This window comes from Spodoptera frugiperda, chromosome 23 (genome assembly GCF_023101765.2).
Source record: "Spodoptera frugiperda isolate SF20-4 chromosome 23, AGI-APGP_CSIRO_Sfru_2.0, whole genome shotgun sequence".
Classification (NCBI taxonomy): Eukaryota; Metazoa; Arthropoda; class Insecta; order Lepidoptera; family Noctuidae; genus Spodoptera; species Spodoptera frugiperda.
The window spans coordinates 9,663,258-9,677,577 of NC_064234.1; the positions used below are offsets into that span (position 1 = coordinate 9,663,258).

General features: G+C 40.4%; 1 protein-coding gene across 14 annotated transcripts in view; it reads left to right on the plus strand.

Moving 5' to 3' along the window:
* Positions 1 to 14,320, plus strand: part of LOC118267251 (RNA-binding protein Musashi homolog Rbp6) — a 504,750-nt gene that overhangs the window by 473,046 nt on the left and 17,384 nt on the right. For 10 of the 14 annotated variants that reach the window (XM_035581149.2, XM_035581139.2, XM_035581140.2 and 7 more), the window contains 3 exons: positions 10,284 to 10,368; positions 12,297 to 12,329; positions 13,224 to 13,304. In XM_035581149.2, the coding sequence (XP_035437042.1) occupies positions 10,284 to 10,368; positions 12,297 to 12,329; positions 13,224 to 13,304 (199 nt within the window). The remainder of the gene's footprint in view (positions 1 to 10,283; positions 10,369 to 12,296; positions 12,330 to 13,223; positions 13,305 to 14,320) is intronic. The other 4 variants (XM_035581150.2, XM_035581142.2, XM_035581145.2 and 1 more) reach the window with 1 other exon arrangement.

The window sequence follows — 14,320 nt, forward strand, 5'->3', positions numbered from 1 at the left end:
AAGCTAATAGCTGCTTTGCCTTCCCGCACGAAGTGATAGGGTGATACCGCGGTTCACTTTGAATAATAAAAAATATCTTTATTTCTTTGACGGTTTTTGTGTTTAATGACCGAGGAGTAAATGACACTGATTTAAATGGCGACGCTGAAATTGTCATTTTGTTTTAAATTGTCAGCGGTTTTTAAATATCGCTGTACAAATTAGACAGTTGCTCTTCAGTAGTAATTTGGTTTAGTTCTACATATACTTTAGAAGCTTACGAGATATTATAATAATGAAATAAGTCACTTATCCTTACTTTCACAATAATTTATTTACATTAATAGTAACATGATAAATTCTAAAAACGTAGCTTGCTTCTTTTACACCACTTATAAAATTGAAAATAGTAAAATAAGAAGTTTTAGTTTAAAAATGAATTCGTATACAATAACATACTAATTAATATTTTAAACAAAATGGTATCGATAACAAAACCAATCTCTTCAGCTATTACAATTACCTACAACCACTACAACAAATGCCAAAAAAAATCCATCAAAAAAATTAATTTCTCCACGTAATTAAAATCTTAAAAAATAATGAAACACGCTCGTCATCAACGTGAATACTTAATGACGGTTTTAATAAGACACTGGATTTTAATAATTGCTGTAGGTATAAATAATTGCGATAATTATTAATAGGAGAGAGAGAGAGAGAGTTGGTGCAGCATTTTGAAGCATAAATACGCGCGTCCATTAACATAGGAGCAACAAATTCCCGTCACTCCATTACGTCCTTACATATTACTCCCTTAATTGCTTCCGCTTACCATGAATTTTAACAACAAAGCGAGCGAAATGGCTAAAATATTGTGTAGTTTAGATTTCACCTACTAACATCAATTTCTATTTGCCGGATTTAACCGTCCTTGGGACACGTACACCTGCGTTTCTTTACGAGCTAGCACCTGTTAAAGTCATATTCCTGCGCGATATATGAGGGTGTACGCATCAAGTTTTGCCTCCAGAAATATTACACTAAATGTCCCAATGTAACAAGTTTCATCGTAACGCCGTCTGTCACGAATATCGTTAAATATTTAGTTTCTATGTTACCTACAATTTTGTACAAGTTGTATATATGAATATGGTAACGGGATCGAATGTAAATGGTTGAAATATATCTTTAAAAAAATCTTAGTTGTATAAACTATGTATCCATTTTAGATCTGAATTATTTATTTTTTGCAGTAGGCACTTAATATTTACACTAAGTAAGACCACACAACAGTCAAGACAACTACAAAACATGTTGTATGTGATTATTTTTGACCAATCGTACAATCTAACAGTAACCACTTAAACTAAAATTGTATTAAGATATCACGTTTGTAATCACACACTGTGTAAAAATAGATAAGTGAAACGCTATGTCCCGTGAGCCCACATCACTTAAACTTAGGTCAGCGATATTTTCTAAAAATAAGTGCTACCGAATTTCATGTCCCATTCTGGGCGAGAACTTATTTTTGAGTTGTGGAAGGAATTTTAGTAGCTATTACGTAGGAGTTACAAGTTGGTGTAGATTGCCCAAGTTCCACTTACAACCGACTGTTGTAAAGTAAACCGCACTAGTGAACACACCCGGTTCGGCTTTATTTCGCTAGCTCCACTACTTTTTATTGGACGTTTAACTAATGGTTTTCGAAAACAGCGTGACAGCGGGACTCGATGATTCATACACAACCTCTCTTTTTTGGGACACGCACTCCCAACAAATATACGTTTCGATATTTTTAAAGCGTCTTTCGGACTACAAATACACTTCACAAAACGATACAAAGGAATATAATGGCGCAAATGCACTTCCTTCGAAGCAATCTCTTCGCATAAACACTTCACAGATACATTCGAGTGTTGCGTAAATTTTTCTCGTCGATCGTGCATGAGGCAAACAAATGGTTTCCGTTTAGGAAATAACACTAAAAGTAGGCACATTTGAAACTGCCACTTAAATCTTGGGATCCTCAATCGCCATTTTTCTTAGGGTCTTAACAGGCCGTAGGGCTGGAAGTCGCACCCTTGTCGTTACTGCCGCATTAAAGAATGGTTTACACACCCATGCGTAACGGACGCGCCGATAGATAGACAGATAAGGGCTGGCTTTTCTATTGCACACAGTCACGGCCGCCATTAATAAATAGTTTCGGCGGGCACGTTCGCAAAAAGGTTCGCTAAAGAAAATTATAGTTGTACAACAAAACGGCGAACACGTGTGTTCCGTACGTAGTAGTGTGGTCGAGGGCGTGGGCGGGCCGCAGTAGGTCGCCTACAACAATCAATCACGGGTTCCTCCGCAGCCGTGATTACCATAAACTTCCCGTTTCACCAGGACCCAGCGCGCTTCTTCTAAGCTTTATCGATTCGTCGGCGGCCATTTTTGCGCCTCCTATATATCAGTCGTTCCGTGCGACCGTCCTTTTTCATTGAAACTTGCAATTGGCAAGTTGTGGGCCCAAGATTTGGATGGATTTTGTCTAGTCCTTTCCTAACTTTTTTATTCAGAAAGAATGTAATGATTGAAGTATAAAAAGGACTTCGTTTGAATGCCAAACTTGAATATAAGGTACCGGATTGATATTTTCAAATGAACGTTTTCACTTTGTCTTTTGTACAATAAGTAGAAAAGATTGAAATCCATTTTGTTCTTTACTTGCGTTACTATTGTCTGCGGTTCTTGACTTTTTCTTTGATAGAATTTTGATTGTTTTTGTTAAAGAAAAGCTTTAGAATTAATATCACGGCCGCCAACTGCTACCAGCTATTCTCGTTTGTCTAACTTTTCGTGGCATATGCTCTGTTCATTTTAATATAATTTGTGTGACACGTCTAATAATAAGATTTTAAACTTTTTCATTAGGTTTCAATGTTATACCAACTACGCTTTGGCAAAGAGAGCCTTCTTTATTTGTGGATCATAAGTTCCAACCTGATTATTGGGACATTATCTTAGCTTTAGTCTAAATCTGAAAATGATGTTTCTAAGCAACAACAAACCCAAAAAGTTTACATTACCATCCAAGAATAAACATTGCGATATCATACCCCTAATCCAAGAGAGGATTTAATAATTCCGCTCCAAAAATTTTCGCATAAACTTGTACCACGAATTGAGATACAATGCAGGACAGCATCCGGCACATGTGTCGTCAGGTCATTAATTATACACGGCACACCATGTTCCTAGGTACAGCTCTGTTGTTAACGAAATTTTGAACCGACACTACACAACTCCTGAATTAATTTAACTTACTTCGAATAAGGTGTTTCGGGAAGTGAATGCAGTAAACTATACAACGATATCATCGTTTTATTGTACAACCCAACTTTTGATTGTATACCACAGATATTAAAACTTTCACCGACCGTCAGATTGTCTTACTTGATAACACAAATTATAAGTTGCACCGAACAGTTTCATCAACTCCCATTTAGAAACTATGATTGATTTTATGTGTTCAATAAAACTACGTAGGAAGGTATTAACGTAAACACTGCCTCGATCCCACACGGATAACAGATTAATTTTACATTAATAACACGAGAAAAATGAAAATAATGTACCATAATATTTTCTAAGGTAAAAATTTATAAGTAACGATCATAATCTGACGGCAATCACTATTTGAACAACTACCTAATTTCCTATGTACGTATATAAATTTAATGGTTATAAGGCACACAGCACGCAATTCTCAAATGACGCAAGTAACTCAAGTCGAACGCAAAGACGTAAATTACGGCTCAACAGGCCTTTCCGGCCGTTAACGATTTCTACTCGAACTTAAATTTGAAGCGTGAAAGAAATTTAATTAATCACACGTGGTACCGGCTAACGATCGACAGAATTTGTGTTTGAACCGTGTACACACCGCCCATGACGAGGGCCCGCGCCCCGCGCGCCCCGCGCCCCGCGCCCCGCACCTGCTCCCGCTGTACACACAAATAATCGCAGCAATCATGTTATAATTACTAATCTAACCAAAATGTTCCAATAACGAACCACTGCAATTACTAACGTTTGATTAGATTAATTTTACAATCGCGAAATAACAACCAATTCATTATTGTAATTAAAATATTAAAGTATGCACCTAATTTAATGGGGATGAAACGACAAAATTAATACATTAATCACTCATATTCAATATCAACCAGTTCGTAATCCATCTTATTCCGTGATTAATTACCCATTCACGAGACCTCTTTGGATAGTAATTAAACCCGACAAAGGGACTGGGAGAGCCTAGGATTTCATCGAAGCATGTGTTCAGGCTGTGGGCGGGGTGAGGCATCGTAAGAAGCGTGTCGTAATTGAAACTATGGCTGCGTAGTGACAATAAAGTAGTGAGTGTGTTGAGGGCGCGGGTGTCATCAATAAAAGCCATACGTTAAGGCAGGCCGGTTCATTACTGCGCTCCGCATCGTCTCCACATTCCCATTACGGGGGAGTTAGGAGACGCGAGCGGCGATAAATAGCGGCCGAGAAGCCCTGCTTTATTTCTTGCACACAATTTCATTTACATTAGAGGTGCTGAACTGAGTCTCCTCCTGAGAGTCATATGAAAGTCGCGTACAGATTCATGCAAAACAAGTTACGAGCGGCGGGACCGCGTGCCGGAAACCTTAATCTAGTCGGTAGTGTGACAAGGCGAGCGCCGCCCGACCTCCAACCTACTTAATTACAACTAATTGCAACAGCTTATACATGTACGTGCGTCATAAACTTTCTCGCGGGCTGTTATTAATTCTGAATATCACCTGAATTTGTCTTCCACGTTTTGGTTTATCTCCACTTACTGCAATGAGCAAGTTTTTAATTTATTTCCTTCGTAATCAAGAAAATTTCGCTTTAAAATTATATCATAGCGCTAAGTGCACCACAAAATGCGGCGAAAAATCAAAAACAATTCTCATTCATATTCAACACGGATATATAAAAGACATGTAGATTTTTAATTAAGAAAGCAATGCTGTTTGATGAATAAAAATAGCCGCTTCGTGTATAACAGCATCTAATTTTGCAAATTGAAGCTGCGTGAACAGAGCGCGACCACAAACGGCCGACACTCAACAATTACTTTAATGCAAACTGCACTCATACGCCTCTAACGTCCCTCTCACAGACCCAATACATCGCTTGCAATTTTATTCGAATTTCGTGGAGGAATTTTCCGGAACGTTTCAATTCGTACACCGAAACACTTTTACATGGTTCTTGTTTGGTCATTCGAAAGCTAATATACAAATTTCATTATGTTTCAATTGTGCGAACTGCGGCCGTCTGACGTTCGCAATCGTAATATTCTTTCGTATGTTCAAGCGAGCTCTTAAGTCTCGAATTAGTAAAGCAGCGAGTGGTCGGTAATCGTATGTTTGCTTACAATTGCAAACGCCGCTAATACCGCTGAGTATCTGCCAATATACACTTTGCTCGTTTTGCTTTCAATTTAATTGGTATTTTGTTTGTTCAACTATTAAATTGGATTATGTTAGAAGTTATCCAAGTTGTTTGTCGTTCTCGACTGCAGTTAGACAAACCGGTTAGAAGTTTATATTACTTATACTTATTAATTTTGCGCTTCTTATTACAATATTGAGTGCTCTTACGTTACGTTGTTGCGAAGACGTTGCAATAAACGTGATTTGCTACATTTTCTAAAGAAATAAAGGTAAATAAATATAAAGTTATGTGGCAATAAAACGTGCGATGTAAAACGTCTTGGTGGTTTCGCGTAACAAACTCGCCGGTGCTATCGACTGCAATCGATTTCCCAGAAATAGCCGTGGGCGTTTGACAGGCTTCCGCGCCGCAATGAATGTTGCACGCCGCGCCGCCCGTGTATGCCACCCCTTAATATTTAATGTCTAACTAACATTTCTATGACGGTGAATGTGCCGCTGTAATTTAAAATGCAACGTAAATGTGACACGGAGTATTATTTCCATGTCTTTGGTTGTAAACTATGAATGAAACCGATATTTGTAGTAGATTATGTCCAGACAATTAGGCGTTCTCTTTGTATGCTAAAGTTACTGTATTAGTATACATTTAGGAGAAAAACGATTGCTATTTCTAGTGTTTATAGCCATTAAAGGCCGATGTCGTAAAGGCGACAGCAGCGTGTCGTAAACATTGATAAACGGAAACGTATTTTCTATTTGGTCGACACGTTTTATCGAATATTTTAAAGGGCATTGAGGTGAGAATTTTGCATTACATTTGAGAATATCGTATCGTTATAAAGGTGTGCAATACGGCGGCGGTCGGGGCGCGGTAATGCTGCAGGTACCGCTTATCGACGCGACGCGACGCGACGACTCGATCGCTTATATCTGATTTGAATTTCGCGCATTACAGCCCATCAAGACGCGTCCCTCCTCTTCACCCTCTCAGTAAACACTCCAACACTTTAAGTAACCGTGCCGAAACTCAACGGAAAACGTCGACTCGCGCTTATCTTATTTCTTCGAACAACAGTTACGTAAATATGGAAAGAGCTCCCGGGGTGCGGCAGAGTATTTCATTATCCGTGACCTGTTGAGCGCAAGATTTGTGACTCATCTCCTTTACGTAACGTCGTACGTTCGCTGTAGGATTTTTCTTCAGAGCTGTCTAGTTATCTCGAATATTTGTATACTAGGTATTTTCCAGCAGTCTCTTAAATGCTAATGCAAGATGTTTATGCCACATTTTCGCTATTTTAAAAGCTGTATCAGGGTTTTATTCAAAAGTGAATTCTAGTTGTTATTGAGTCAGCTTCACGTGAAGCGTACTCTTAGAATTTTATCTCGGTAAATATGTAATTCTGGAGCTGTTACCTCGGCTCCGGTTCCCACGCTCCGGCTTCCGCTTAGCGGCAATCAGGGCCAGGCTTGCGACGCTCTGTCAATACGAAGGCGAGAGGTTTCCCTGATAAACTTATCTAGCGAGCACGCTCTCCCCCCATCCACCCCTCTCTAACCCTTCCCCCTGTCGTCTCCGTTTATCTCTCACGTATGTTCGTACGCTACGCCCGCACCGCATTACTCTCAGCAAAGTTGCTTGCTTAGTACTTTCTTGACTTTTTATATCCACTGCGTTAGGCCGCTAATATGAAAATCGTCTCACATTTTTAGGAGAAAGCCTCTAGTCTCCTTTTATCAAGCTCGTTTCCGAATTCAAATCAAAATGCCACTCGTTCATAGCGCCAATTTATATTCGTTTAGGAAGAGCTGAGTTATTTTATCCTTTTATAAAGTTCTCTATTTGGCTGGGTGCCCGTAATAGTGGTCCACAAGTAAAAGAAATAAAGATGCAAAGAAACAAAGCAAAATCTTATAAAATGCATTTAACGTCAACACACATGCGAGTGTTTCCGAAAAGTGTGTAGTTTAAATCTTGCTTTATTTTACACTCCTTTTAGATAAGAAAAAGTAACAAGAACTCGGAATACTGTCCACGTTGGAATTTATTTGTAGAACTGGACGTTGGTATTGGCCAGTGTTCCCCGGTGCGGTACAGTAACAAACACTCGTAACTTTGTATCGTTTTACAACACCATCGCTTAATCTAAGCGTCTTTGTTCGGAAGGTCCCGCCACGGCCCGCCCCGCCATAACTCATCGGCACCCACAATATTACACACCACAATACCCTATACAAATGAATAAAATGGTAATTTCACCTTTTATCTCTCGAAATGTAAATGTTTCACCTGAAGAGTTCTTAAATTTATTTTAGTCATTTATATTTTTTAACTTTTATGTTCAATAAAAGGTAAACGTGAAGTGAAAACTCCAGCATTGTTCTCGCGACAGCGACAAAAAATTACATTAATTGTAAGAAACTTAATAATTTATTAATGTACAAACAGGCAGCCTTCCGAGAAATACAAAATCAATGTTCTTAAAAGGTAGGCACGATTCTTCTCCGTTGAATTTATTGACATTACTGTTTTACCTTAAAAGGTTTTCACTCAAAATCAATCGAGCGAAAATTTAATGACTGCTTTCAGATTCGTATTAATTCAGGTTTACGTGCGAATGTTCAGCCGAGGTGGTGGAGCATAAAACGCTGTGTTTTCTCGCGAAACAATTAAATTCCTCATACATCGATGGGATTAGGAGCATGTTTCCACGAGGTGGTTCGCTGAGGCCGCATTAAGCCATGCCGCACTGAAGCACATCTTAAGTCCGCTCGGTTAAACCGAGATCTTCGCGTCGGTGTCGAATACTGCTCGATCCAGTCAGATCGATATATCGACGGGAGGGCGCGCCTACCTAGCGGGGGCTAAATACAATTTACCTTTGTTATTTTTCGTGTCATTAAACTGCGTCGCGATCTCGAACGCTTGATCGGGATTGCGAACTCCGATGCGAATTGTTTGTGAGCTTTTGTTTCCCACTCCGCTCGCCAGCGACGCGACATCAATTAACGTCGGATCCCCTCGCTGAATTTTCTTCATGGCTGTTCGTATTATTGTAGGTAGATTTAAAACGGAATCATTTTCCGCTGCTGATTACACAGAACAGATTGTGTTTTCGTGTTTCGTCTCGACTTCTCCATTCAATTAGATAGACCGTGTTACACGGAGGTGCATGTGACAGTATAACAAACGATGTTTCCTATCTGAGTTTTAAGTTAGGCTGGCATTTATCTGGCATGTCCCCTTGGTTGCGTGTTGCCGAACAAATGGGGGGTGGCCACGGCGCTGGCGGCCGCTGCTGGCGTAGGCGCCTGTTCATTTGTAAAGCTTTATCGCTCCTGACAAATGGCGACACTCACTATTTTTATGTCGCGGACGATCGAAGAATACCGTTCATGCTACAGGACGATTTAGTACCGATATCCCCAACAAGGTTTCTACTGTATTTTTGGTGCAACAGCGTTACTTCTTGATTTTGTATTGTATAATATCTCAGCTTTCACATGCACCGTATGGCTAAGAACGTGCTTTATTATGTGCCGTCGTAATCTCAGTCCCCAAGTTTTATATTACGTGTTGATTATTCAGCCTTATCTAGGCATAAAACTTGGTGGAAAGACACTCAGCGCTGTAAAGCCTCGCTCACTCACTTCCCCACGTTAATGCAAAGGCACGTAGTTCCATGTCGACGCAGAAAGTTGTGCAAAGTGCACAAAGTGCGCGAACGGCGTGGCAAAGCCTTCATTTGTCGGCTTGTGACGGCCGCGTGACAAATGTGGACGCGAGTTTATGTACCCTCCCCCCACCGCGCCGAACGGGGACACGTCGCGATTATGCACCACTATGAAAAATGTAACTCAAGCGAGACTTTAAATGTTCCGATCTGTTCTTACCACATCATTTTTTAAATCGTCTCTGAAAAATGAACAACGCCCGAGTCATTCATTCGGCCGGCTTTAATTTAAGCCTATATACTTTTCTGTAATGTCGGCGCTCCGTAGCGAAAATTCTATTGCTAGAGGTTTAGGTTAGCGTAGATTGGGTAATTTATACTTGCCTCCAGCCCTCCCGTGCGGGGTGCGGGAGGAAGATACAAGCACTGAAGAGAGCCATGCTGTTCGTTAAAATTACTTAATGGATCGATTAAACGTAGGGTTTAATTATGAGGTACATTAATTTACTTTGGTTTTCGTAGTCCGTGGCGGAGCGTCGGGATTACGTTGATGCTTTATTTATTTATGGCCTCGCTTAAATTTGCCGATATTTTTCACAACTTAATCCACTTATTGTTGAAAAATGTGTATATTTTTAAAATTCGACATCAACAGGTTTTGTCTCAGGTTTCGTTCGCAAACAAGTTGTAAGATTCGACATAATGATAGCGAATAATTACATTAGAGCTCGTAAAATTTGTCGTGCTGTATAATAAGTATTCAATGATAAGCTCCTTGACTTGGTAAAGCAAATTAAAATTCAATTTGTTACTCGAACCGTGAAGCATAACGGATTGTCGACCGATTTCGTCGCCCCTTTTCTTCCATAATTTTGCGAGTCACCCGATCTTGAAGATATTTGCTTCATTCTGCTGACTTCAGTTATAGCTGAGAGTACAAACAATGAATGAAATACGACAGACGCGATAGCAAAAAGATGATGAATTGAAAAATATATTATCAGTGATTGTATTTTTTCTGCGAATTTCCTTTCAGAGACTTTGGTTATTTAGCTGATCATTATGTGCCATAACTTCGAAATGTTCATTAAAACAACAATATTGACGTTCCCTAAATTCTTATTGATTACATATACTAACATGCGTTTGCTTGTTTCAGGTGGAATGCAAAAAAGCACAACCGAAAGAAGTCATGCTCCCAGCTAATTTGGCCAAGACGAGAGCCGCTGGCCGCGGCGCGTACGGTGAGTTGCTAGGTAGCGGCGTGGCCGGCGCGGGCGGCGTGCGGTACGCGCCGTACCCGGTACACGCGCCCGCGCAGCTGCTGGTCGGCGCGGGCGCAGGAGCGGGCGCTCCCGGGGCCGCCGCGGCTGCCTACCGCCGTGCACTAGCCGCACTCCGCCCGACCCCGCGCCCCCCGCGCCCTGCGCTCGCGCCACTTGCACTTCCACCACTCACTTACTCTGTATCTGAACTCCTCAACGCGCACGCGCTCGACATCCAGACCCTGTACTCCCCTCTCACTCACACCACGATCCCGACTCCTCTGCCCCTCTGATCCGCGATCCTCTTTCAGCAACATCCGCACCACCCCTTTTAGTTCGCTACCCGCTAGGGCTTCTCTGATTAGAAACTACAAATGATTCTTTATTGCATTCCTCTGCTGAGACAGCTTTCCTAGTCCATTCCTAGCTCTTTCTTACATTCCTAGTCTCTTCTCCTACCAAGCCAAAGTGACAACTTTAATGTACTTTAAGGAAACTGATAATATCCAAAGTGTCTTATTTTTAGTAATTGCCATTAGAATCAGTTAGTTAGCAGATTTTCGAAATGTGTACCAAAATAATTTAGAAGAGCTATAGAATCAGTTCTTATACAATAATTTATATAAATATTCATACATTTTCAAGAATAAGTAGAATGAAAACAGGAACAATTTTGCGTAGGGTTGATAGAGAGCAATATTTTTCTACCAGGTAGTAGGTGCTTCATTCTATTTGATTTACAATACATATGTACTTACATAGTTAGAAGATTTATAGTATTGAGCCTGGTATTTTCTGGTTTCTGAGTAGCTTTTTAATATGAAATATTTACGAGGACCTTTTGGTCCGGATGATTCTTGCCAATTTTGCTACACTTCCATCCATGAAGTACTTAATGTTTAGCGCCAGAGCATAGAATGTCATGACTTGCGGACGAGTGACGGTGTTGTTTGACAATATTTTCATAAATTATATATTAAATCCTCTAGCTCTACCATGATTAGCGTTTCAGCTTGATGTCGGCTTTTCAAAAATGTTATCAGTGGAAGGAAAGAGGTACTTATTATGTGGATGTTTCTTATCAGTTTTATGGAGATCATTAGACATTTTATTTATTTATGTTGATTTTATTTACAATACATTGTTTTGTAAAGAAATATTTATATTAGGTAAATCCAAATTTCCATTAAATTATTGTGTGTCCATAGTCTTGTGATAAAATTAGGTATTCTATATAATTTAATCCTTGCTCTTTACATATATATTTATATAATATTGTGCAATGCAGTTACGACTAAACATATGTTCACTATTAGTTTATATTTAGTTGTAAACCTTCCGACTCTTCATGATTAACTGTTATTGGTTTAACAGTAAGATCTATCTTGATACTCCCAATATTTGTATTACGAACATAGCTCTCGTAAACTAATAGTATTAATTGTACTTATTAACTTATTAAGTAGGTAATTTTGGTAGTATTTAGAATTAATAAATTCATTTCTAAAATATTTAAAAATGTTTGTTTGTTTAACATGTTTAGTTCTAGACTAACAATGTGTAGAATAGATTAACATTGTCGAGTGAAGGGACGTCATCTGATGTGATGATCACTATAACTAACATACCCCATTATCTGGAGTCACTTTAGCAAAATGTTTGAAAGTAGTCTGCCATTTAGAAATATATAGAATGCTCTTTATATAATTAGACATAGATATAATATATCATCATATAATACTCGTAAACTTTAAATTCTTCGCCAAGCAAAATAGTGTCTCAAGGCACAATTATATAATTGCTCTACTTAATATATAATCTTCGTAATCTATACATAATAAAACACACATATATAAATGTAAGGTGTAAGAATCGATCGATTTATGTAAATGTTTTTACATTTCTAGATTTCATGTGGTCATTGGGTGCTCTTCCTGATGGTAAGTGGTTTCACTTTATATTTTGTCAACTGTCACTTCATATCTGCTATACCCTGCATCAGTCAGACCATCCCATTGTATGAAGTGTGCCACGCTTGTATACGACATTCGCAAGCGGACTATTCGAGTGCTAATCGGAGATACATGCCAAAACGGGTGATAGCAGTAATTAATTAACTCAGTAATTCAGTTAAAGTGTTCGACGGCGAGGCGGAGTAGATTCAATCAATGTTAGAGTCGCGCAGTGTGCGGTGGTCGCCCTGGCCCGACGTGCAGACGTGATGGATCGCGCCGCCTGACAGATACACTATTTTGATTGGCAATAATATGATAAACGATCCCGTATAGTAATCGTAGCAGCCGAGCACCGACCGGCCATCATTCATTCCACATTTTATATCCAACTTCATTTTGTTATCGAAACTCATAGTACGCGCCCGTTCACCGCCCGCCGTACTATTTGTTTCACATTAGACTTAATGACATGTTTTGACATAGAGTAGCATTTGTTTGATATAATTCAGTAAGTTTGTTAATGAAACACTAGATATCTGTTACGGCAGTATGGAGCCGTTATTAGTCCACTTATACTGTGCTACATTAAACGATGTTTACAAAATATCATCCGCTGGACATTGTCCAAAGCAATGTCGTACCGAGCGTGTGCGATATACTTGCCTACCTTTTATGTGACGGCTCTATTTTAGAATTGGGCCACCGGGACACGTGTTACATACCGAATGTTTATATCGACCAATGAATCGCTATCGGCGACGCAGTATTTAAAAAGCAACGTTTCAAACATAACGCCGAATGAAAGCATGCGATTCGGCGATTAACCCCCGCTTGTCACCTCGAGGGCCGCGTAATAACTTGTGTTTGTTTGTTGTACAGGGTTTCCAGCAGCGTACGCCGCCTACGCGGCAGGACGTAGCTATTCGGGCTATCCTAGCTTCGGGCTGCCATACCCTGCAGGTAATCCCCTGGCGAGCTTGCACCACCAACTGTCCGGCAATCACTACCACCACCTGGCGACTCTCCTGCCATACCACCCGCTCGAGCTCAGCGGGGTTTACAATGTACACGCCATGCATCTGTGAACTCGCGCCGCGACAATGCATTCCACTAACCGCTAACGTCTATCTCGCAGCCGACACCGACCCGCTTACTACTAACATGCTGCTCATTTACAAACTTAACTACGCATACGCTAATTTTCGTAATCTGCTGTGGTGACTATGTCCTAACTTCCCATTCCAACTAACTCGCCGAGGCAAAAGTTCGTGTGAACTCTCACTAACAACTTTACTAACAAGTTAACACCCCTAACAATGACTGAACCATCTAGATAAATCTGCCACGCTGTCAATTACAAAACGTCCATGTTTTGAGAAATGCTATTTATTGTTTATCTCCAGAATTTTGTCGCGACAATCCGGCCAATTGCGAGCGCGTCGCTCCATGTTTACAGACGATTCGCCCTAACGATTCTCAAATGCTACGCGTCGAGCAAACAAACACTAGCGCAAACACAGCTCGCCTTCGCTCGGCGGCCCGCGCCCCGCGCGCCCCTCCCGCTACTAGTATCGCACCATCGCCCGCTCCTCATTAACAGCGAAAGCTTTTAAAAGAGATTTAAACAGATTCAAACAAAAGTACTGAAAAAGTGACGTCCTTTTTGTGGTGACTTCTATGTAAATCTCGGGACGGACGAAAAAGAATTCCCACTAATTAAAAGTAGTCCACCGGCTTCCAGTCGATCCCGCCGAATGAGACTAGAATGTTAATTTTTATGCGGTTCTTATTGTTCTTTCGGGATTAGTTGGTCGCGTACTCGGAGAAATAACACTAGAGGCCGGTAGGCTGGCAGGCCGCGCGGGGCGCGGCGCGGGAGCGGACGCGCTAGGTGAGTGCGGACCGCAGCTGCACAAACACTCTTCTCGTTATTTGTCCACACTCCGTGTTTGAGCTGCCTCCGCTCCACCATAATT